The 22,454-nt window shown below is 36.9% G+C and overlaps 1 protein-coding gene across 3 annotated transcripts in view; it reads right to left on the bottom strand.

Moving 5' to 3' along the window:
• LOC131437754 (xaa-Pro dipeptidase) overlaps window positions 1-22,454 on the bottom strand; it is a 286,503-nt gene that overhangs the window by 47,523 nt on the left and 216,526 nt on the right. For all 3 annotated transcript variants that reach the window (XM_058607311.1, XM_058607310.1, XM_058607312.1), the window contains one exon: window positions 8,995-9,042. In XM_058607311.1, the coding sequence (XP_058463294.1) occupies window positions 8,995-9,042 (48 nt within the window). The remainder of the gene's footprint in view (window positions 1-8,994; window positions 9,043-22,454) is intronic.

Raw genomic sequence — 22,454 nt, 5'->3', positions numbered from 1 at the left:
CTTATCTCCAAATTAAGGATTTTAACATATGGGCTGAAATCTCCATCAAGAGCAGCGCATTCATTCCAGCGCCGCTCTAACATTTCAATACCACTTTTGTAGAACGATTTATCTTTTGCCTCAAATCAGGCCTCGGATTCAGCGATAACCTTCGAAATTTCTAACCTTCGAAATTTCTTACCGTCGAGCATTTTTTTCAGATCTGCGAACAGTCAATAGTTACTGGGAGCCAAATCTGACTAATACGGTGGTTGGGGAGCAAGTTCAATGTAGTTTTTGCCATTGTTTTGATTGACTTGTGACACGTAGCGTTGTCTTGATGAAACAAAAAAACTTTCTCTGTCAAATGCGGTCGTTTTTTTACAATTTCAGCCCTCAAACGCTCAAATAACGGTGTATAATATTCACTGTTAATAGTATTTCTTTTCTCAAGATAGTTGATAAATATTACACTACGCTCATCCCAAAATACCGAAGCCATAACCTTTCCAGCCGATTGTTGCCCTCTTGGGCGCTTTGGACGAGGTTCGCCAGTTGTTGTCTACTCAGATGACGATCGTTTTGGTTCCGGAGTAAAGGGACGAGTCCATGTTTCATCCATTGTCACATATCGGCGTAAAAATTCCGGATGGTTACGCTTATAAACATGACCAAAAACTGCTCAGAATCATCAACACGTACTCGTTTTTGGTCAACAGTGAGCAAACGCGGCACCCACTTTGAACAGAGCTTTCTCATAGTGAAATGCTCATGCAATATAAAGCCAACACGTTCTTTTGAAATCTTTATGATGTCAGCTAACTCACGCAACTTCACTTTTCGAACAATCAGAACGATTTTGTGATTTTTTTTAAATGTATTCTGGTGTTCTCTCGCCCCGGGCGAAACGTTTTTAGGAGGGCGGCAAACGGCCAATCCATGGAACCTTTTTTTGCTCGTCCAAGTCATCTTTCCGGAGATGGAGTTTAGCTTTTGTTTTTTGCTCACTAATCCAACGATGGGGGCGGCAAATCTAATTTTGCCCCGGGCGCCAAATTTACTCGGTACGCCACTGATTGGAGTTAGCCTATCATACAGGCATTGTGTTTATAACTACACACTTATGTTAACTTAATAATACTTTGAATTCAAAAGATTACGTACACTATTGAATTGATGATAACAAAAATTCACTGCACTGAAGAAAAAAAAACGCCAACTGCATTTTGAATGGAACTTCATTCAATACGATAAATAACTGAGTATTCTGATTATTGAATGATAAAACAATGTTTATGATCATATAATCAAAAATCAATGAGTTTAATTTCTTTTATGTGTGATATCCATCCATATGTTATAGTTACGTTTGAAATGTTATTGAACTGTGTGTTAATCGTCTTGAATCAGACTGATTCAGCATTTGGTATAGCTGTATGATCATACATCTTATTCGGTGATCGTATGATATCGCACACCGCATTCTATAATCTTACCTCTTCCACTGTTCTGCGATCAACGCCAATAATACGTGTCGATGTCGATTCGAAAAACTAAGAGTGAAGCCAGAGTGGGAGCGACACGCGACGCAAAGCGATGGGATCATCAAAAATCTGTAATTCGTTCATTTGTTTACAGCAAGATAGCATGTATTTCAGAGTAAACACAAAGCGTTGTGTAGTGACAAGCGATTTTCGGTGCGAAAAACAACAAATCAGCAGGTGCACAGTTTTTCATGCGATGAACGAGCGAACGAGGGTTGCCTAAATAATTTTTGGTTATGACGGAAGAAGATAATTTTATTGATATCGAAGCTCTAATCGGAGCAGTTTTTCAACAGAATGCGCAAATGTTGGGAAGAGGTTTCGAAAACATTAGAAATTACTGGCTAGTACAGTCAATGAAAGGGCATTAAATGAGTTTGGGAAATATTTGGAGTTATCTCGATAAAAGTCTATACATTTTCTAAAAATTTTTAGATGAAAATGCGCCATTAAACATATCCCCAAAAATCTTCAAGGAATATATCAGGTGTACAACTTTGCTTCCGCCGCTTTTTTTCCAAAATTAAAAGCTTTATTGCGAAAAACTGCTTACAGGTGTATTATTCAAACAACTTTCTCCCACCTTTCCGGCAATTTTCGGATCCCGGCTCGAAAAAAGGAGTCCTTTTTTGAAGCTATCCATGAAGCAATCCATTTTTCCAACTCTTCGAATGATTGAGAATGTTGATCTGCGAAGCCGTGTGCCATCGAACGGAATAGGTGGAAGTCAGAAGGGGCGACATCTGGGGAATATGGCGGGTGGGGAAAGACTTCCCATTTCAGCGTTTCCGCAGGTACTTTTTGACCACTTTTGCGGCGTGAGGCCGAGCATTGTCGTGTTGGAGGAAGACTTTGTCATTTCGCTCTTGATATTGTGTCCGCTTTTCTTTTAGCGCGCGACTAAAGCGGTTCGGTAGCGATCTCCTGTGATGGTTTCACCTGGTTTTAAGATCTCGTAGTAAATCACACCGAGCTGATCCCACCAAATACAAATCATAACCTTGGCGCCGTGAATATTCGGTTTTGCCTTCGACGAAGTAGCATGCCCGGGCTTTCCCCATGATTTTCTGCGTTTAGGATTATCGTATTCGATGTAAAAACCCCTTACGATTTTGTCTTTGAAGCAGTTGCTCACATATAAATAGACAGTGCTCGATGTGCCTCGGTTTCAACTCGTATGGCACCCAGTTTCCTTCTTTCTGAATCATGCCCAGGGCCTTGAGACGTTTTGAAATGGCTTCCTGACTCACTACCAACGATTCGGCAAGCTCTTCTTGGGTTTGGCACGAATCCTCATCAAGCAATGCTTCTAGTTGTTCATCTTTGAAGGTATTTTCTCTTCCAACACCATGTTTGTCTTCGGCATCGAAATCGACATTTTTAAAACGTTGAAACTACTCCCGACACGTTCTTTTACTCAGAGCAGCATCACCGTAAGTTTCTGAGAGCCTTCGAAGCGCTTCAGTTGCATGTTTTCCGAATTGTAACAGAAAAATAAAACTTCCCGCAAATGGCGGGAATTGGGCACATAAACACACATTTTCGAGCGTGAATAATACGAAAACAAGAACAACTGCCATTGAAACGGTGATGACAATTCGTTAGGCACTGTACACACTCACTTTAAAGGCATTATCATCTATGTATTTTGACCAGTCTCAGCCGGTACGGCCACCTATCGGAAAACGGCGGAAGCTAAGTTATACACCTGATAAAGTCTTCTGTACATTACAAAAACAACGATATGATCGATACCGTCGAAGAAGGACATTACTTCTGGAAATAGAGCTTCGAAAGTTGAAAATACTGGAGAAAAAACTTCGTCGCGTGAGAAAGATTTGCATTCTGCAAAAAAAAGCTTCAACTTCGTATAGAGCTGCGTCAATTGACACTACCGCATATAGATGGATTAAATAAGAATGGATTCAATCAAGATGATTTCGTTTGATTTTGGTAGGAATTTTCGTTTCAATAAATATGAATATAAATAAATAAATAACTCTCATTCGAAAACTTTCGCGCTACGCATCGCGCCCACTCTGGCCTCACCCTAAGAAATTTATGCGATTTTTTTATGATTCCGATATTTCTTTATTTGAAGGCATGTGTTATTGAGATCGTATTATGTTCTCCAAACCATCACTACACAGTTCAACAGTTATGAGCTGTTTGACTGCGTTTCGCGTGCTGTTAAGTCAATTTCAGTTCATGCCATGCTAGACACGAACATTAGTCCGTTATCTGCGTGATTGCAATAATTCGATAGGGTAAGGGCTCCCTATTTCATCTCATTTGTAAGGACGTTACCTTAACAACCTGATTCAGCCACCAAAATCACTACGATTTTTTCATATTTTTGCTTAATTCGCCTTGCTCCACATTGGGAATTGATTCACATTCCTCGGAAATTAAAATAATATTTAAAAAAATCAGCTAAAACGCTTCTGTTTTGTTCACTACTGTGCTCCTAATTTCATCTCAAAGATTTATATTCATCCTATCGCTGGTCCTTTATTCATCCCATAAATTAACCAAAATATTGCACTATTACACTCTCAGGTTCAAAATGTCAGAATTTTCGTTAAAAAGGGCCTAATGCCAACTATGACACAACACACGATATTTTAAAAATCAGTTGGGAATCATTTCGACGTTTAAAATTTTTTGGATCGTTTTTATTACCTTTCGTTTTAAATTTAAAATTTTACTCTGCAGTTAATTTGGAGAACTTAAAAAAAAAACAAAAAAAGAATGGTTTCTATTTAGGCATTAGCCCTTCTTAAAACAAAATGCAGAATCAGAGATGCCATTCATACAGATTTATCTGTATTGTATAGATTTTTGCGTTCGCGTTCGTTAAATCAGATTACAGATTTTCTAAATTTAATACAGATTTGTAAAGGTTCATAAAAAGTGAGAAGTAAAACGTTAGACTTTTCTCTCTGAGTATCTATTAGTATTTGATTGCAGTACTTCTTTAAAAGTTTAATAATCAACGGACAAATCACATGTTAAAATGGAAATCTTTTGTGCAAATGTTTGATGATGAACACTGATAAACATTTATATTAAAATTTAAAACCAATTTGAATTTGAATTTGATTCATTTTATTAGTGAAAACAGATAAAGCAGATACATATTTTCTATGAAAATATCTGGCATCTCTGTGCACAGCCGATGAAACACACACATTTAACACTGTTATGGTGACGTATAGCGGAAAGAAACCAGTGCTACTAGATTTGCCACAATGCTTATTTGATTATTATTTAGCACGTTCTATTTGGTAATATTAGAATCCAAAACAGTTCTATGTATATATAAATATCAATGATATAATTAAACTAATGTCACGGATACCAAAAAATACTTGTTGATGATAATTTAAAGAAGAAAAAATAAATTTTTTTATTTAACATTATGAGAAAACTTGGCAACCTTGCGATACGAAATGAGATGAAAACAAAGCGCAATCGAGTGAATTAAGTGCAAATTTTCATCTCATATTTTTCATTGCTTTTATTGCTTATCAGGTAATTTCAGAAGTCTTTAATCGTTGAATAAACAAGTGGAAAGTGAACATTACTAACTATAAAGTCATACAACATTGAATAGTTGTGTAATTATGTGAAATAGAGATCATGTTTTGAGACGAATCGATTAGTAAATATACAGAAACATGATGAATTGTAAAACTTCAGACGAAAGTGGTTCCTAAATCAAAAAGTGAGTTTATTTTAAATGAAAAAAGCGATCGTTGAAGGTTTTTTAACTATTTTTTTCAATTGAAAAGTGTGGCAAAACCTAGAATAAATGTTTTAAAACGTTCCACAGTTTTGTTCAGGTACGTTTAAAGATATGATTAATGTTCAAAGTTATGAGATGAAAGAATGAGATGGAAATTGGAGCTGAGATGAAATAGGGAGCCCTTACCCTATGTAAAATTATGACTACTTTTTGGATAACGTCACGGGAAATTTGTACGAGTTTCATAGACACAACAAACAGTATTCGGTTTACCCCTCGCTGCCGTTAGTGTCTTATTTCTGTGTTCAGATCGAGACACACTTTCCGGTCGAGTCAACTAGGGCCAACGGCATCATAAACATCCAGCACGCGCAGTCACGTTGCATTCATATGTGTGTCCTGCATGTGTGGAAGACTGCACTGCGAGGCAAAGTAAACAAAATTGGTTCACTGGTACCGGCGTTGTTGTTTTGTTGACATTGTTCATTGTCGCCACCACCATTGCCGCCACCCGCCGTTGTCGTCGTCGTCGTCGTTTCAGTTATGCAGCTACAGGCGATGAATGGTAAACATTTCGATAGAAGTCCTCATTCGAATAAGGCGGACTGCCAATTTTCCTCTACTCCAACGGGGTCGTGCCGGCAGAAATGTGTAGCATCAGTAAATAAACGCACACCTTGCGGATTAATTTGATAAACACGTTTGCGAAGCGCTGACGCTGACTTCATTTCGCATCCTATACCTAGCGGTTACGGAACGCACGAGCAGAACATTGTTTTGTTAACCACATGCACCCCAGAAATTTTAGTGTGAGTTTTATTTCTGACAACCAATAAAATTTAGCCATCAAAACACGAAACAACCAGTCCGAGAAATTGTTTGATCACCAGTAAAAATCGCTTCATTGTATTCTCGGGAATTCATTTGCGAAAATACATTTCACATTAATGAGAGATCGGAACTACACGCGCCATCGAACAGAATTGTAAACACCTACAATGTATATCGACCTGATGAGCTACCATTCGGTGAAATAATGTTAGCTACAAAGGACATTCCGAACGGTCAGCTTGCGTTGAATTTCTCATCGATTCGTTTCCCCAAGCACCAGTATCAACGGTGGGTGGTTGTACAGTGCCTAAAACTAGAGCGACGACATTTCATCCGAATTGCTGGTAACAATTCAAAATTTTGAATTCGAAAGTTTTTTTTTTCATAAATACGTTTTATTTATAGGCAATTTTTTCTCCGCCGTGGCATCCACAATACATAGTACTTTAAACCTAATACATTTCGAATATCATATTAGTATGTTGGTATTAATTAGTTAATCTAAACACTGTTTTTTATCAAACGATTTGCTATTATTTAACTATTTCAGGGTTGTTTGTATCAGTTCATCATTTTTATTCAAAATATGATAGCTGGCTATTGGTAGAACTCATGGAAGAGAAAGGAGTCTAACATAAAATAAGATTTAAATTGGAACTTAATGAAATGATAAAGAAGTTTCATGTAAGGAAGGTCACGGCAAGCAAGAATGTCGCGGATAGTCTACCTTGGGTACGCAAGCAATTTAATAGTTGAGATCTGACATCACGATACTCCACGCTTGTCCAAACGACATGATCAATATCGCGATAACCTTCGCCACAAGCACAATGATTAGTTTCGGAAAGTCCAATTCGAAGGAGATGTTTATCTAACGTGTAGTGATTGGACATGAGTCGGGACATCACACGAATGAAATCCCTACTCACATCCAGTCCCCTGAACCATGCCTTTGTCGATATTTTAGGAATAATTGAGTGCACCCAGATTATCTTCATCCCAAGAAGCCAGCAATTATTTTTGGCGAGACGCGCTATATAATTCGTTGATAGCAACCGGTCTCTCATAAATTCCACCCTCAATAGCACCACGTTTGGCTAAAGTTTCGGCTCTCTCATTGCCTAGAATGGAGCAATGAGCCGGGATCCAGATTTTAGTAATTTGGTAATTATTATTCAACATGTCGTTCAGGTATTGTTTTATTTTGCCCAAGAAAAGCGGTTCGTTTTTGCCAGCAGCGTTTGAGCTAATGGCTTCAATTGCTCTCAGACTATCTGTGAAGACAAAATAATGGTTTGGAGATAATATGACGATTACACTCAAACTATAATGAACTGCTGCTAACTCTGCTTTATAAACAGATGCAGGTTCTTGAAGCCTAATTGAAGCCGAAACATTATTGTTGAACATACCAAACCAAATTCGTGATACGTCTATGTAAAACATTTTCTGAGAGTCAATATGCCAGAACTTACTTGAAAATATTTTTGGGATTTCCATCGAGCGTAGGTGATCCGGGATTCCACGCACTTCGCGCTGCATGGCTGTGTCGAAAAATAAAGTTGAGTCCGCGGCATTTAGGAAGCTGTCACGGATAGGAATATATCTTGAAGGGTTGATTTCCTGTGACATATGGTTAAAATATACTGTCATGAATCTTGTTTGAGATTGAAGCTCGACTAGTCTTTCGAAGTTCTTAATAACTGGGGGTTTCAGTACCTCACATCTAATTAGCAGTCGCAATGAAAGCTCCCAAAAACGATCTTTCAATGGAAGAACTCCCGTCAGAACTCGTTGTATGTGTCGAATGCATGCAGCCTAAGGCGATTCCCAAACAACGATACTGAATTCTCTCAAGTTTAATAATATGAGAGTTTCCAGCGGAACGAAAGCAAACGCATCCATATTTCATTACTGAAAGTATCGTTGTCTGATACAATTTAATCAGATTTTCCGGATGAGCACCCCACCTGTTATTCCAGTTATTGTTCGAAGAAAATTTACTCTTTGTTGGCGTTTTGTTAGCTGAATGTATCGTCCCCACGTGCATTTGGAATCAAACCACACCCCGAGGTATTTGAGAGTCAAAACCTGCGCGATTATTCTTCCCATCATATGAAGCTGAAGCTGCGAGTATTCCTCACTCTCATTTCCTACGTTACGATTCCTCGATCGTCTGGCCGTGTTCCAAAGAGTGCTCATTGAGGTTTCTCTTGACAAACCTTCGACAAAATGTCTCCAATAGCTACATTTCTTGACCCGAAGTGTGCTCTTGTACTTGGTTTCCAAAACCAAGAATTTTTCGTTTAAAAAATGTCTTGGATTCGAAAGTTTCTTTAGCATTACATTGTGTATTTGGCAGGTCGGTTGCTCGCTTGGAACAAAGCTGTCGTCCCAAACGAACAGCTGGTTTCAGGCACTCTAGGCGGATGGTATCTCTCAGCCGTCGCACCAGTGCCAGTCTTGGGTCGTTGTGATAAAGGACTAGTAGAAACGTGTACAACTGACCGGCAGATTGACATGGGCTGTTTTGTTGTGCAACTCAATTTTTCATTCATCGGATGACTATGTTTAGTGAGACATTGATACGTCAATTTAGACGTGTAACAGTGTTGATAAGTAGCTCATATCGACGATACCATTAGCACCCTTAATTGCGTAAATTGTAATGATTTGTGATTCCTGTATAGGAACAGAGTATCAATTGTAGATTTTTTTGCCGTAGATAAAAAAGAAGATCCATTTAGCATCGTATAACTGAATAACGTTTGAATAGAAAGAAGCAGTCAGTCGATAAACATAACTACAAAAGATCCAGTGATAAAATCCGTCACATTGATATTCCTTCTTTGTGGTTGCTAGGTAATAAATTTACAATTAAGTTTTACTTACCAAAGTTAACAATACGGATGGGTTCAATTCAGAAATCTTAGCGTCAATCTGCAAAGAAAAGATTTCTATGAAAACATTTTCAAATACGGGAGCGGGTCGTTTCACCGAAAGTCGTTTCGCTGAAAGGATCATTTCGCTATCTCCGCATGTTATGTCTCCTGTATAACTGATGTGGCGCAGCCACATAACTGAAGCCAAGATGGCTCAGCGGTTTTCTGCCGCCAGCTGAGATTTCAAGATTCGGCGAAACGACCCTTTCGGCGAAATGGCTTTCGACGAAATGGCATTCGGCAAAATGTCATTCGGCGAAATGACCCTGATCCGTCAAATACAAAGTGGAAACTTCCCAAATCAGTGCAGATCAAAATTGTGCTAAATACTACGGTTCCCGAGGTATTATTTTTAAGAATTGTTTTATTTAGAAAATTAAATTTAAAACTCGATCATCTCATAGAAGGTAATTTGTTTGTTTTTATTTTATGATATGTTTTGTTTTTATTTTATGATATGTTGATAGTGAAATAGTTCACTGCACTCTAGGTAAAGATGTAAAAATACATCCAAACCTCCATTTACGAATCATTCGATTTACGTAACTCTTTCTACGAAACAAATCCCAAATAAGGTAATTTTTTTTAAGAAGTAAATAATAGCATTCCAAATAACGTAAACATTTTTCCACGAACCTGCTTCGCAAAAAGCGTTTTTTTTTTGTAAAATATGAAAATAAAGGGTGATTTTTCTAGAGGTATAGGATTTTCAGGATGAACACAAAAGAAATCATTATTAGAATTGAAAAAACGATCAATATAATTTAATTATTGAAAATGCAAATGTTGTCCGCTATTCCGCTTTAGAAGGCCCATGATCAAGATCTCTCCAACAAATCGGCAGGTATTTCACGAATAAACACTTCAATATTGGCTTCCAGTGCGCTGATCGTTGCTGGTTTATCCTTGTTGACATGAGCCTTAGCAAGGCTCCACAACAAATAGTACAAAGGCGTTGAATCACACGATCTAGACGGCCAATCGACAGGCCCAAAACGTGAGACAAACTGTTCACCGAAGACTCTCAATTTGGTTTTGTTGAAACAACATGTCCGGCATGTCCAATTCTTCCATTTTGGGCAAAAAAACATCGATCATCACACGGTAGCGCTCGCCATTCACAGTAAAGTTCCGCCCATCGTCGCCTTTGAAGATGTACGGCCCGATGATGCAACCGGTCCATAATCCACACCAAACAGTGACTTTTTTGACTGCTTGTTTTTTGCTTGTTGACGTCGTTTAATGAATAAATTGTAGACCAAACGACGATTCATGATTAAATTATAAACCTAACTGAACAAGTTTGACAATGACACAAGACGTGATCTGACAAAAACAGTATTGCCAAAAAGATACCATAAAAAATCACTCGAGATTTGAACGTATAAAAAAGTTACGATCTTTTTTTTTTTTTTTTGTTTCAATTATAGAGGCTTTAACATTAATTTCATTCACCTCTTCGGACCAGAAAAGTTTTCTGATCCTATGTGCGGGGTTGGGAGTCGAACCCAGGCGGGCTGCGTGAAAGGCATCGACTTATCCATCACGCTATACCTGTTCCCCTCTCAAATAGTTCAAAATTAAACTTTTCTGAAATGTTTGGTATAAACGAGTATCAAAGAAGATAATTCATAAGGCGCGTTTGCCTTTCTCGTATTTTGAAAGTTCATAGCTCAGTGATCTGTGGAAGCATTTATATAATCTAACTACCAATAGAATCGAAAATTTTCAACATGAACGTGTATTGCAACAACATTGAAGTTTTTCAATAGTACACTATTGAAAAACCTGTTTGATTTAACCTATGACAGCACCAGCCATGGTCTTTTGAAATCAAACGGATTTTTGAAATTGAGGTGATACCGATAATAAGGGCCCTTATGTTTCGAAAGCCGTAAAATCTTATTTGAAAACGATGAAATGATAAACTCTACTCCACACACCATATTCACCGGACATGGAATCATCCGATCACCAATTGTTCCGATCAATAGTGTATGGCTTGTCAGAGCAGCACTTAAAAAACTAATGACTAATAAATAACACCCTTCCGGGTTTCTCTTAATTTTTTACTTATATTATGAACTTTCATGAATCACATAGGATATATTTTTATCGATCTGGCATCTAATGAATATTTGTATTTGAAGGTTGACTAGTTTTTAATGAAAAACAATCATAAAGTTTCACTGGTAGCTCATATGAAAAAGCTTATATGGTTCAGTGAAATTGTGCGCAAAAATTAGTTCAACAACTGTTTTGAAGAAAACTTTTGCATAGAACGTTTCACAAAAAAGTTAGAACAAAATAAAGTGATTTTTCTGGAGTAACCCTACTGTTACTCGGGAAAATTAATGTAGCTCGATCAAATGGAAAGCTAAGAAGGTGTTTTTGCACCAAAGTTGCTCAAAATAAAATTTCCTACAACTTTATTGTACAATAAAATCGTTTTTGAGTTCAATTAAGAAAGTTAGATTTCAAATTTCAATCTAAATAAGGACCACCCTAGTAACTTTTTACATCAAAAGTAGCGCCATGTGATTACAAACAACTTTTATGAAGACACCAACTACAAAAAACTAATATTTAACAGTGAAAAATATTTTTGTCCCGCTAATATCCCGTTTCGGACCACTTGCACTGTACGTGTACATTATTTCATTCGATTCTTCAGTCTTCTTTTCATAAGATAAGCTGATTTCAAAAGGTTTTGTCGTGAATACGACTTACTTTACTATGGGGCGCCTTTCAAAATTTACCCTCTGAGAGAGTGATAAGTTTTTGATCGTGAATATCTCCTGTTGTATCTAATGAATCAACATAATTCTTGCTACATGCCATCGGAAATATGATCACAATTTTATAATAAAATTTTCAGTTGTGTGACATAATCTCAAATAGTTTTTTTTTGTTTCCATTATAGAGGTTTTAACATGTTGTCATTCACCTCTTCGGACCAGAAAAGTTTTCTGATCCTATGTGCGGAGTTGGGAATCGAACCCAGGTGGGCTGGGTGAAAGGCATCGACTTATCCATCACGCTATACCTGTTCCCCTCTCAAATAGTTAGCATTTATATAATCTAACTACCAATAGAATCGAAAATTTTCAACTTGAACGTGTATTGCAACAACATTGAAGTTTTTCAATAGTACACTATTGAAAAACCTGTTTGATTTAACCTATGACAGCACCAGCCAATCAGAACGCGAGATGTCTGCATCTATACAAGAGCATCCATATAAAAGTTGAGTGGCTCATTTTTCCTACCATTTGCTGAGCAACTGTTCCCGAAACAAGACACACGAGAGCAACATCGAGGACCTGTCGTCTCACTGTTTCCCGTTCTGCGAACAGGAACAGGAATTTTGGAAAAGGGGCTGTCCGTACACCGCTGCCAGTAGCAGGTATAAAATGAAATGTGATGTGAGAAATAGCGTCATTTAAGTTAAAGCAGCTATTCTGAAAGCATGAGACACCGTCAGGACGATGACACTGAAACCCGGTAGAATGGCAGCCAAAAAGTCCAGCAAGACCCATTCAAAGCATTTTTCAGACAATTCAAAGCACTTTTCAGTGTTAAAGATCATTATAAAGAACTAGTTGAATTTTGTCGCTTTCCTACCATTTTCTGAACAACTGTTGCCGAAACAAGACACACACGAGAACCATCTCAGATCTCAATATTTCCTACCAAAAGATTCATCAAGATGGAACTTAAAATAAATTGCACCGTCACTAACACATTCAATTACGAACGGCAATGCGAAAGCGAAAGTGATGATGTTGAACACATCTTTATACTAGTATACAAATATGCCGTGCGAAACAGAGTTGCCACGTATACAGATCAATATGTATTTTTGTCGTGAATACTTTAGTATTCGGCCGAAAACAAAAATGAACAAATTGTTAGAACAAAGGTTTCCACTTAATTTGCGCATTCTAAAGGGTGATTTTTTAAGAGCTTGAGAACTTTTTTAAACAATAAAACGCATAAAATTTGCAAAATCTCATCGGTTCTTTATTTTAAACGTTAGATTGGTACATGACATTTACGTTTTGAAGATAATTTCATTTAAATGTTGACCGCGGCTGCGTCTTAGGTGGTCCATTCGGAAAGTCCAATTTTGGGCAACTTTTTCGAGCATTTCGGCCGGAATAGCCCGAATTTCTTCGGAAATGTTGTCTTCCAAAGCTGGAATAGTTACTGGCTTATTTCTGTAGACTTTAGACTTGACGTAGCCCCACAAAAAATAGTCTAAAGGCGTCAAATCGCATGATCTTGGTGGCCAACTTACCGGTCCATTTCTTGAGATGAATTGTTCTCCGAAGTTTTCCCTCAAAATGGCCATAGAATCGCGAGCTGTGTGGCATGTAGCGCCATCTTGTTGAAACCACATGTCAACCAAGTTCAGTTCTTCCATTTTTGGCAACAAAAAGTTTGTTAGCATCGAACGATAGCGATCGCCATTCACTGTAACGTTGCGTCCAACAGCATCTTTGAAAAAATACGGTCCAATGATTCCACCAGCGTACAAACCACACCAAACAGTGCATTTTTCGGGATGCATGGGCAGTTCTTGAACGGCTTCTGGTTGCTCTTCACTCCAAATGCGGCAATTTTGCTTATTTACGTAGCCATTCAACCAGAAATGAGCCTCATCGCTGAACAAAATTTGTCGATAAAAAAGCGGATTTTCCGAATGGACCACCTAAGACGCAGCCGCGGTCAACATTTAAATGAAATTATCTTCAAAAAGTAAATGTCATGTACCAATCTAACGTTTAAAATAAAGAACCGATGAGATTTTGCAAATTTTATGCGTTTTATTGTTTAAAAAAGTTCTCAAGCTCTTAAAAAATCACCCTTTACTTTCCAGGCGTATCAGAACAGGCTAAACTTAAAGCAATCTTAAATATTTCTTTATCACAGTGATGTGGTCGTCCTGAAAAGGACGGGGTTTTCAACTCCTCGTCGTTACGGATGGCCAGCTGCAGATGGCGAGGGATGAATTTCGTTTTCTTGTTGTCACAGGCAGCGTTACCGGCTAATTCCAACACTTCAGCAGCCAAGTACTCCATCACTGCCACCAGATAGATTGGTGCACCGGCACCGACACGCTCGGCATAGTTTCCCTTCCGGATGGATTCTGCCAACTGGGAACTGCAGACCAGCACGGTTCGAGCGGGACTTTGCCTTGCCCTTAACTGTTCCTCCTGTGTGCGTGTTTCTGCGTAAAAATTCCACGAGATGCTGTTAACAGCTAGACAGTCAATTCAGGATTACTGGCTGCCGCTCTACTAACTCTCTCTTTTATGTCGTCTCACTGTTTCCCGTCCTGTGAACAGAAAAATGAATTTTGGAAAAGTGGCTGTCCGTACACCGCTGCCAGTAGCAGGTATAAAGTGAAATGTGATGTGAGAAATAGCGTTATTTAAGTTAAAGCAGCTACTCTGAACGTACGAGACACCGTCAGCACGATGGCACCGAAGACCGGTAGAAAGGCAGCCAAGGCCAGCAAGCCCCATTCAAAGCACTTTTCAGTGCTAAAGATCATCCTAAAGAACTAGTTGAATTTTGTCGCTTTCCTACCATTTTCTGAGCAACTGTTACCGAAACAAGACACACACGAGAACCAGCTCAGATCTCAATATTTCCTACCAAAAGATTCATCAAGATGGAAATTAAAATAATTTGTACCGTCACTAACACATTCAATTACGAACGGAAATGCGAAAGCGATGATGTTGAACACATCTTTATATTATTATTATTATTATTATTATTATTATTATTATTATTATTATTATTAATATCATTATTATTATTATTATTATTAAAATTATTCTTGCATACCGGAGATCGTCGATACATTTCAGACCAGGCCATTGCAATTGTCTCGTACTGAAATTTCGAGAAGAATCTAATATCTTCGAACTTCATAGCTTCAATAAAAATAAACTACAGCAAATTAAAATAGAATTGTTTCAAGTTTGGAACATATAGTTGTAGAATAGTAGCTGTTTAATGTAACTAATATGTACTTTAATGTAGGTGCATCGCTTCAAACTCTATTTGTGAAAAAGAGGAAAGCTTGTACAATTCATACAATCAATCAACTAACTGATATTCGGAAAAGTGATGGGAGCGTGTCAGTTTTTTCGTATTCACGACATCTAGTTATGTCTCTGACATTACCCACCCGCCTTTTTCTTTGGAATTCAAAAAACATTCCAAAAAACGACGGAATTGGGGTAAAACAATTACCAAAACGTTTCGTACGGTCGGTTTATGCTGTTTCATTCGATTCTTCTGACTTTCTTGTAAGATTAGCTACCTCTAGAAAACTTCTAACAGTTTCCACCAAGACGTAATGGCGATTAACTTTAATATTTTGTGGAATTGGTGAATTATCACAAAATAATCATCAAAATGTCTCTTGCGGTCGACGTAAGAAGTTCCTTTTGATTCACCTGATTTTTTCCAATAAAAGCGCTAACTCACTATAACAAACTTGAATTCCAAATAAGTTGCTGAGCCGAAATTATAGGACACCCTAAAGTTTGAACGCTACTGACTTTATCTTAGCTATGTTGCTCGGTTTCAATTTAGTTTAAAAAGTATAAACTAAAGTCTTTAGAAAGTGTCTGAAATTTCTAATATTTAAAAATTTGTGTCGAGATATCAAAATTTTTTGAGACTATTGCAGTAAATGTGAAATTATTTCCTTCAAATATTGGTATTAAATTATATCATTTGTGTCTAACAAACATTCCATTCCCATTATTTTGTGGAGGATATATTTTTCTCATGGTTGTAAACTTTTTAAAATCTGTCCGACTGGTTCCCGGTTTCCGACTTTCGGTTCCTAGGACTTCCGGAACGTTTAGGATCTACTCAGTCATAATTACTGTTCCAACTTTTTTTACACCCTTGGTATTCGGTGTGAAAGAATCATTCCAGTTTTACTCCATGATTGTAATTTCATAAAGAGTACTTTCTTGATTGAACTTTCTACAGTGGTTTATGATTCTCAGAACTGAGATTTTAGGAATGTTAATAGCTTATTGGCCACAAAGTTAACAAATCCTAACATAGTGCTTTGATTTGTACAAACTTTTATATCCGAAACCTTCCGCCTTCTTTTGTTACTTGATCAGATTCAACTTAGTCATTAAATTTTCATAAAACCGAATGAAACGAATAAACCTAAACAAATGTGGTTTCTGCAGATAGTGTAAAGAACAAAAAGAACATCTTTTCAAAAGCCTTTTAGATAACAGACACTAAACTCACAAACTTGTTTTGTGAAATCAAACGAACTGTTCGAGAATATAGGCTCAACCATCATGTCGGCCAGAAACTACAATTTTTACAATTTGTGCAATTTTAACATTTTTCGTGACAATCACGTCGGACATTGAAGAATTATACTCTGCATGAGTACTACAAAACGCTCATAGAAAGATTTACTAGATACCAAGCGGAAAATATATCCCAATTCTTGCTGGATCATACTTTAAGTGTGCGCATCGTTCGATCGTATCATCGCAAATACAATCGGTACTGTGCCGTTGTGCAGACGGAGAAGACGAGCGTTGAACGGCCGTGTCCGACTTCCTCAAACTTTAAATTCACTAAATGGCACGCCGGGGCGATAGGCGATAGGTCTATGTGTAGAAGAGAATGGCAATGGCATAACATAACATCGCGCCACCCGTGAAACTGATCCGCCGTTTGGTCTGAAATTCAGGAAGAGGTAGAATTGTCCGATTATATTTAGAGCTCGAGAAATACTACCTACCGAACAACAGCGGAGAAAACCAGCCAAACGCGGACACTTTGGACGGTGGGTTGGCAATTCGTCGTTGAAGAAATTAACAGCTTGATGAAATTCGCGAATCATTCAAGGATAGATAATTAAAAATAGGTAGTAGTCAAACAAGTTACATTTTTTCGTTTTGAGCCACCCTACGCTCACTTGAATATGTCCTAAACTATCAAATTCAAAGAACAGTTGATTCACTAATGAACAGAGCAGTGATTCGATAGCAGTCAAAAAATATAATTAGTTTTGACCACCTTACGTGCATCGAAAATATCGCAATAATTATTTCTCAGTTTTCCGGTAGATTTTTTCATTGATGAGAATATAATATTCAAATCTTGCACCATTCACTTCAGAATTATCATTGGTCATTTTTTCAATTCAACATGAAAAATAGAGTACTTTTTATAAAAAAGTTCAAATAACTTGACTGTGAATTCGTTCTCAGAATTCACACCTCAATAATACGTTCAAAAGTGAATTCAATAATTATCAAACAAACTATGAACCTGAGCTGTTGTTCGAAGAAGTGAGTATCTTACAAAAGTGAACAAATCGAGGTTTCCTTTCAAACGAACAAATGCTTCCAAATCAAACAATTTAATCTAGAAATGTCGATTTTACAAAATCCTCAATCTTAGTAATACAAAAACACTATACTACTACAAACAATAAATGATGAACATGAACTTAGCGAGGCACATTATCGCCGATAATAACGCAAATAGGTGAATAATTTGTTGCTAATTCGTTACGGTAATTTTAAATTTTTTACTTTTTTATTTATGACTTCTGGTCAGTCAGTAATTTTTACTTTTTTCGGTTTTTAAAGCAGGAGCAAGAATGTGAAGAATTAAGTGCGGAAAAGTGAGACGTGACAAGGGTCATTTTTTAAATAAGCAGAAGGCTTCTCGTATCTAAACTTTTACCTTCTACCAGAGGAGTCGAACTTAGGCATCTTAGCGATACGAGTCATCCGAGTCTCTGATATGTCAGAAAGTAAAGGCAAAGGTCGTCTGCCATTTACTATCCGAACCGGCAAAAGTAAAGTTACGAGAAGTTGTCAAATTCTGCCACGACGGCTTCTCACACAATGTGTTTTATTGTGTTGATATTTTCTCATCTCTATACAGTTAGTTATAATACCGGAATGGAGCATTTGTCCGAAACTATTGCTTGAGTGCCTGGAGTTTAGATACGAGAAGCCTTCTGCTTACTTAAATGACCCTTGTCACGTCTCACTTTTCCGCACTTTATTCTTCACATCCTTGCTCTTCTTTGAGTACTATGGCTCTATAATTTCATATTCTTTCTCTTCTTATAATCTCTAGTTAGTTTGATATCGTTAAAAACCGAAAAAAGTAAAAAATTACTGACTGACCAGAAGTCATAAATAAAAAAGTAAAAAGTAAAAATTTGATGGGATTCCATCACACACAGCGATGAATGGAGCGCTGTCCGTGCGCCGCTTGCACCCTGGGACGCATAGCCATACGCTACAACTCCAGGCACTCAAGCAAAAGTTTCGGACAAATCTTCCATTCCGGTATTATAACTAACTGTATAAAGATGAGATATCAACACAATGAAACACATTGTGTGAGAAACCGTCGTGGGCAGAATGTGACAGCTTCTCGTAACTTTACATTTGCCGGTTCGGATAGTAAATGGCAAACGATCTTTGCCTTTACTTTCTGACATATCAGAGACTCGGATGACTCGTATCGCTAAGATGCCTAAATTCGACTCCTCTGGTAGAAGGTAAAAGTTTAGATACGAGAAGCCTTCTGCTTATTTAAAAAATGACCCTTGTCACGTCTCACTTTTCCGCACTTTATTCTTCACAACCTTGCTCTTCCTTGAGTACTATGGCTCTATAATTTCATATTCTTTCTTTTCTTATAATCTCTAGTTAGTCTGATATCATTAAAAACCGGTAATTTTAAATATGTTGTTCAATTCAAACTTCATATTTACTTAGTGAATTACACATTTGGAACCGGACGTCGGACACGGGTGAAATTAAACAGCAATCTATGAGACTGTATGAGCTTTTATTTGACCCTACGTTTGTGGAAATCTATCAAATCGTCTCTGAGAAATTTGGGTGAGTCTCGTTTTAGAGTTTTCTGTCACTATTTCCGGTACTTCTGGAACCGGAAACTTGGAACCAGTATAGCCGAAGTCGGTTCGTTTAGTAAGTAAGTATACTAATATACCCTACAAATTGAATCAGTTTTTAACCAAATCTAGAAGAATTTTACCTCTTTTTTGCATCGTTACTCTAAACGACGGTGTTCAATTTCAAACACATTTTACCCTATGGAAGTATGGTGAAATTCAATTGCCTACCTAGAGAGTTTTTATTTTATGAGTGACATTATTTGACACATCCCGATCAGATGGTAATAAAAGAATTATAACAACTGTAGTAATTTATTTCAGAAATATTTTGTAACAAATTTTGAAATATTTTTGGCTGGTAAGCTGTTAAAATAACAAAAATCATAACAAAAAAGACTCGTAACAGATTTTGAAACAGTTGTGTCACAATTATTATTGAATTTGATATAGCTACAGAAGTCCGAAAGCAGAAATTTATAACAAATTAATAAGCAGACATTTATAACAAATTAATAAATTAGTAGTAGATTAGATAGCAAATTTAACACAGAAAAACTATATCACAGCCAACTTTTAGCATCGCTTCAATCCAAAATTGTTGAATGATTTTTTTTATTAAATGAATAATTTATTTAGTAATCTGGTTTCTTGTTTTAGTTTTTTGAAATTCTGAGCATTATATTTCGATATAAAGCAACAGAAGAACTCATTTTTTCCAATTAATGAACGTTACCATAAGTCTTGCAAATGAAAATAAAACATCATAACTGATTTTGTTATTATATTGTTATCATAAGTTTTAAATTTCAACTGTTTTCGTTTGTTAAATATCTCAATTGAACTGTTCATATACTTGTGTTATGATTTTGTTTTTGGCATCTGATCAGGATACTTACACACCTGCACACATACTTTCACGCAATTTTCACTAGTCAATTTTTCAAGAGATTGCATAAACTTTTTATATGAGAAAGGCGATGAGTGTACTTTTATAGAAAAGCATCGTTATCATGATTTTGTAATAACACTAACAAGTAGATACAAATGGAATAAGAGATTTACAAATTTACATATTTTTCACCTGAAAAATATAGATTTAGATGTGGCAACCCTGCACGCTAGACGAAATTGAACAAAGCACGCTGAGAACGGAGCAAAGCCGCACGTACTGACGCGTACCAGTTTTGCATCGTCATTTTGAATGACAATTTAAATGTTTTGATACTCATCGCTCTATAATTTCCGAATTGGAAGTCGGATCAGGATTGCACAGTATATTTTAAAACAATGAGAGCTTTAATGTGTATCATGATTCGTAAAAATCGGTTAAACCGATGCTGAGAAATCGAAATGAGTTCCATTTTCTGAGCTTTTCTTCACTATAATCGGTGCTTTCGAAAGCGGAAACCGGGATTACTAGTCCCAAAGTAGTGTTATATATTCACTAACTAACAAGATCTGCCCACTATATGAATTTAGCAGTATGTTTTATAAAATGCACACATCGTTTCGCCATCGCTTGTGAAAAAATACTCATAATATTGAAAATTTTCACCAATCGCACTGTAATACCGCAACCTGAAATCGAATCTGGATCAACTTTTCGGGAACCTTTTCAAAGAATTATGAGACCTTTTATTTGCTGCTTAGTTTGTGAAAATCGGTTAAGAAATTTCCGAGAAAATTGAGTGCGCGTTTTCTCAAAAATTTCCACATATTTCCTTGTTGTTCCGAAACCGGAAGTCGGATTCAAATAAAATTCAAGAATACTGTATGATTTGATTTGAATCTAAGTTCGTGACAATCGGTTCAGTCATCTCTGAGAAACGTGTGTGATTATATTTTTTTTACCTTTTTTAATATATATAAAAAATAGGTATAGAATTCGCAAAAAGTTTAGAAAAAATTTCCGAGGCCGAAGGGCCGAGTGTCATATACCAATCGATTTAGCTCGACGTGCTGACCGCGTGTGTGTGTGTGTGTGTTGGTGTGTGTGTGTCTGTATATGTGTTGTCAACTTAGAGGTCGAGATCTCAGAGATGGCTGGACCGATTTTGATCAAACTAGTCGCAAATGAAAGATCTCCCCGTCACCCTGAACGCTATTGAACGGTTTTGAGATCGGATGTTTATTTTATGAGTTATACGAAGTTTTATGTCAAAATTTTCAGTTTTTTGACAATATCTATCACAACTGACCTTGAAAACAGAATATGTTTTTTGACTTAGATTCCGTACGGTAATAGCTGTCCAACAAGTCATAGATTGTAAAAATCCGTCCATTTTTAACGGAGATATCTTTATTTTTGTAAGCGATTTTTCGCCTTTTTCAAGCAGTAGGAGTTTCGAGCGCTGTATGACAAAGCAATGCTTGGGAGCAACGTGAAACACGAGTTTTTTATACTTTAACATACAATTGTTTCTAAGTGCCAAAAAGACTGTGTACAGCACCCTTTTTCATGACATTTTGCCTCGGACCGATTTTAGCACGGTTCGTTTTTGGCAACATAGTCGTTCGAATATGCCATATGTAAACCAGATGATGGCAGAATTTTCGAGTTGAAAGCAATTCCATAATTATATTGATTTAAACTACTTACAGCTATAAATGCTGGAAGAACACAACACCCATACACCATTCGAATCAGTTCGTCGAGATCAGTAAATGCGTGTGTGACAAATAATTTCACTCAATTTTTTCGGAGATGACTCAACCGTTTTTTACAAACTCAGATTCATATGGAAAGTCGTATACTCCCAAACAAGGTTCCTGAATTATGTTTGGTTCCGACCTCTGGTTCCGGAACTACAGGATGATATGTGAAATGAAATTAAAACTGTGTAACTCACTTTTCTCGTAGATGGCTGAACCGATCTAAGATTCAAATGAAATCTAAGAATCATCTAAGATTCAAATGAAAAGTTTTAAGATTCTGTAAAACATCTTGTTTTTCAGTCAGATCCAACTTCCGGTTTCGGAGATACAGGGTGATTAGTATAAAAATGTCTGTTTCACATAAATTAATCAGGTTTACCGGGTTTGTAGATTTGTATAGTCGATAGCCAAATATACTTATTTCAGTTCTAACGGTATTCAGTTTTCGTTTCGGAAGGCCCCAAAAATTTAATTCGCACTACGATTTCTCAAAGATGTCTACATTGATTTTCAAACATTTTGAAACAAATGTAAAATCTACAGCTACTCAGGTGAATTTGTATGACTTCAGCTACACCGAATTTCGAATTCCGGTTCCAGTATCGAATCGTTTCTCAAAGCTCAATCGTTTTCTCAAAAAAAAAAAACCAAATCAAATTCAGAAACAAAAGTTCAAATTAAAATAAATCCAATTTTATTCAATTCTGACTTCCGATTCTGGAATTATAGGATGATGAATTTTTAAAATTCTAAGCGATATAGAAGATGACAATCCCGAAAAGCTTTAAAGTTGGACTCAA

The sequence above is a fragment of the Malaya genurostris genome, chromosome 3 (genome assembly GCF_030247185.1).
Source record: "Malaya genurostris strain Urasoe2022 chromosome 3, Malgen_1.1, whole genome shotgun sequence".
NCBI classification, from domain to species: domain Eukaryota; kingdom Metazoa; phylum Arthropoda; class Insecta; order Diptera; family Culicidae; genus Malaya; species Malaya genurostris.
Note: the sequence above shows the minus strand (reverse complement) of the source record. Positions and strands in the feature narration are given on the sequence as shown.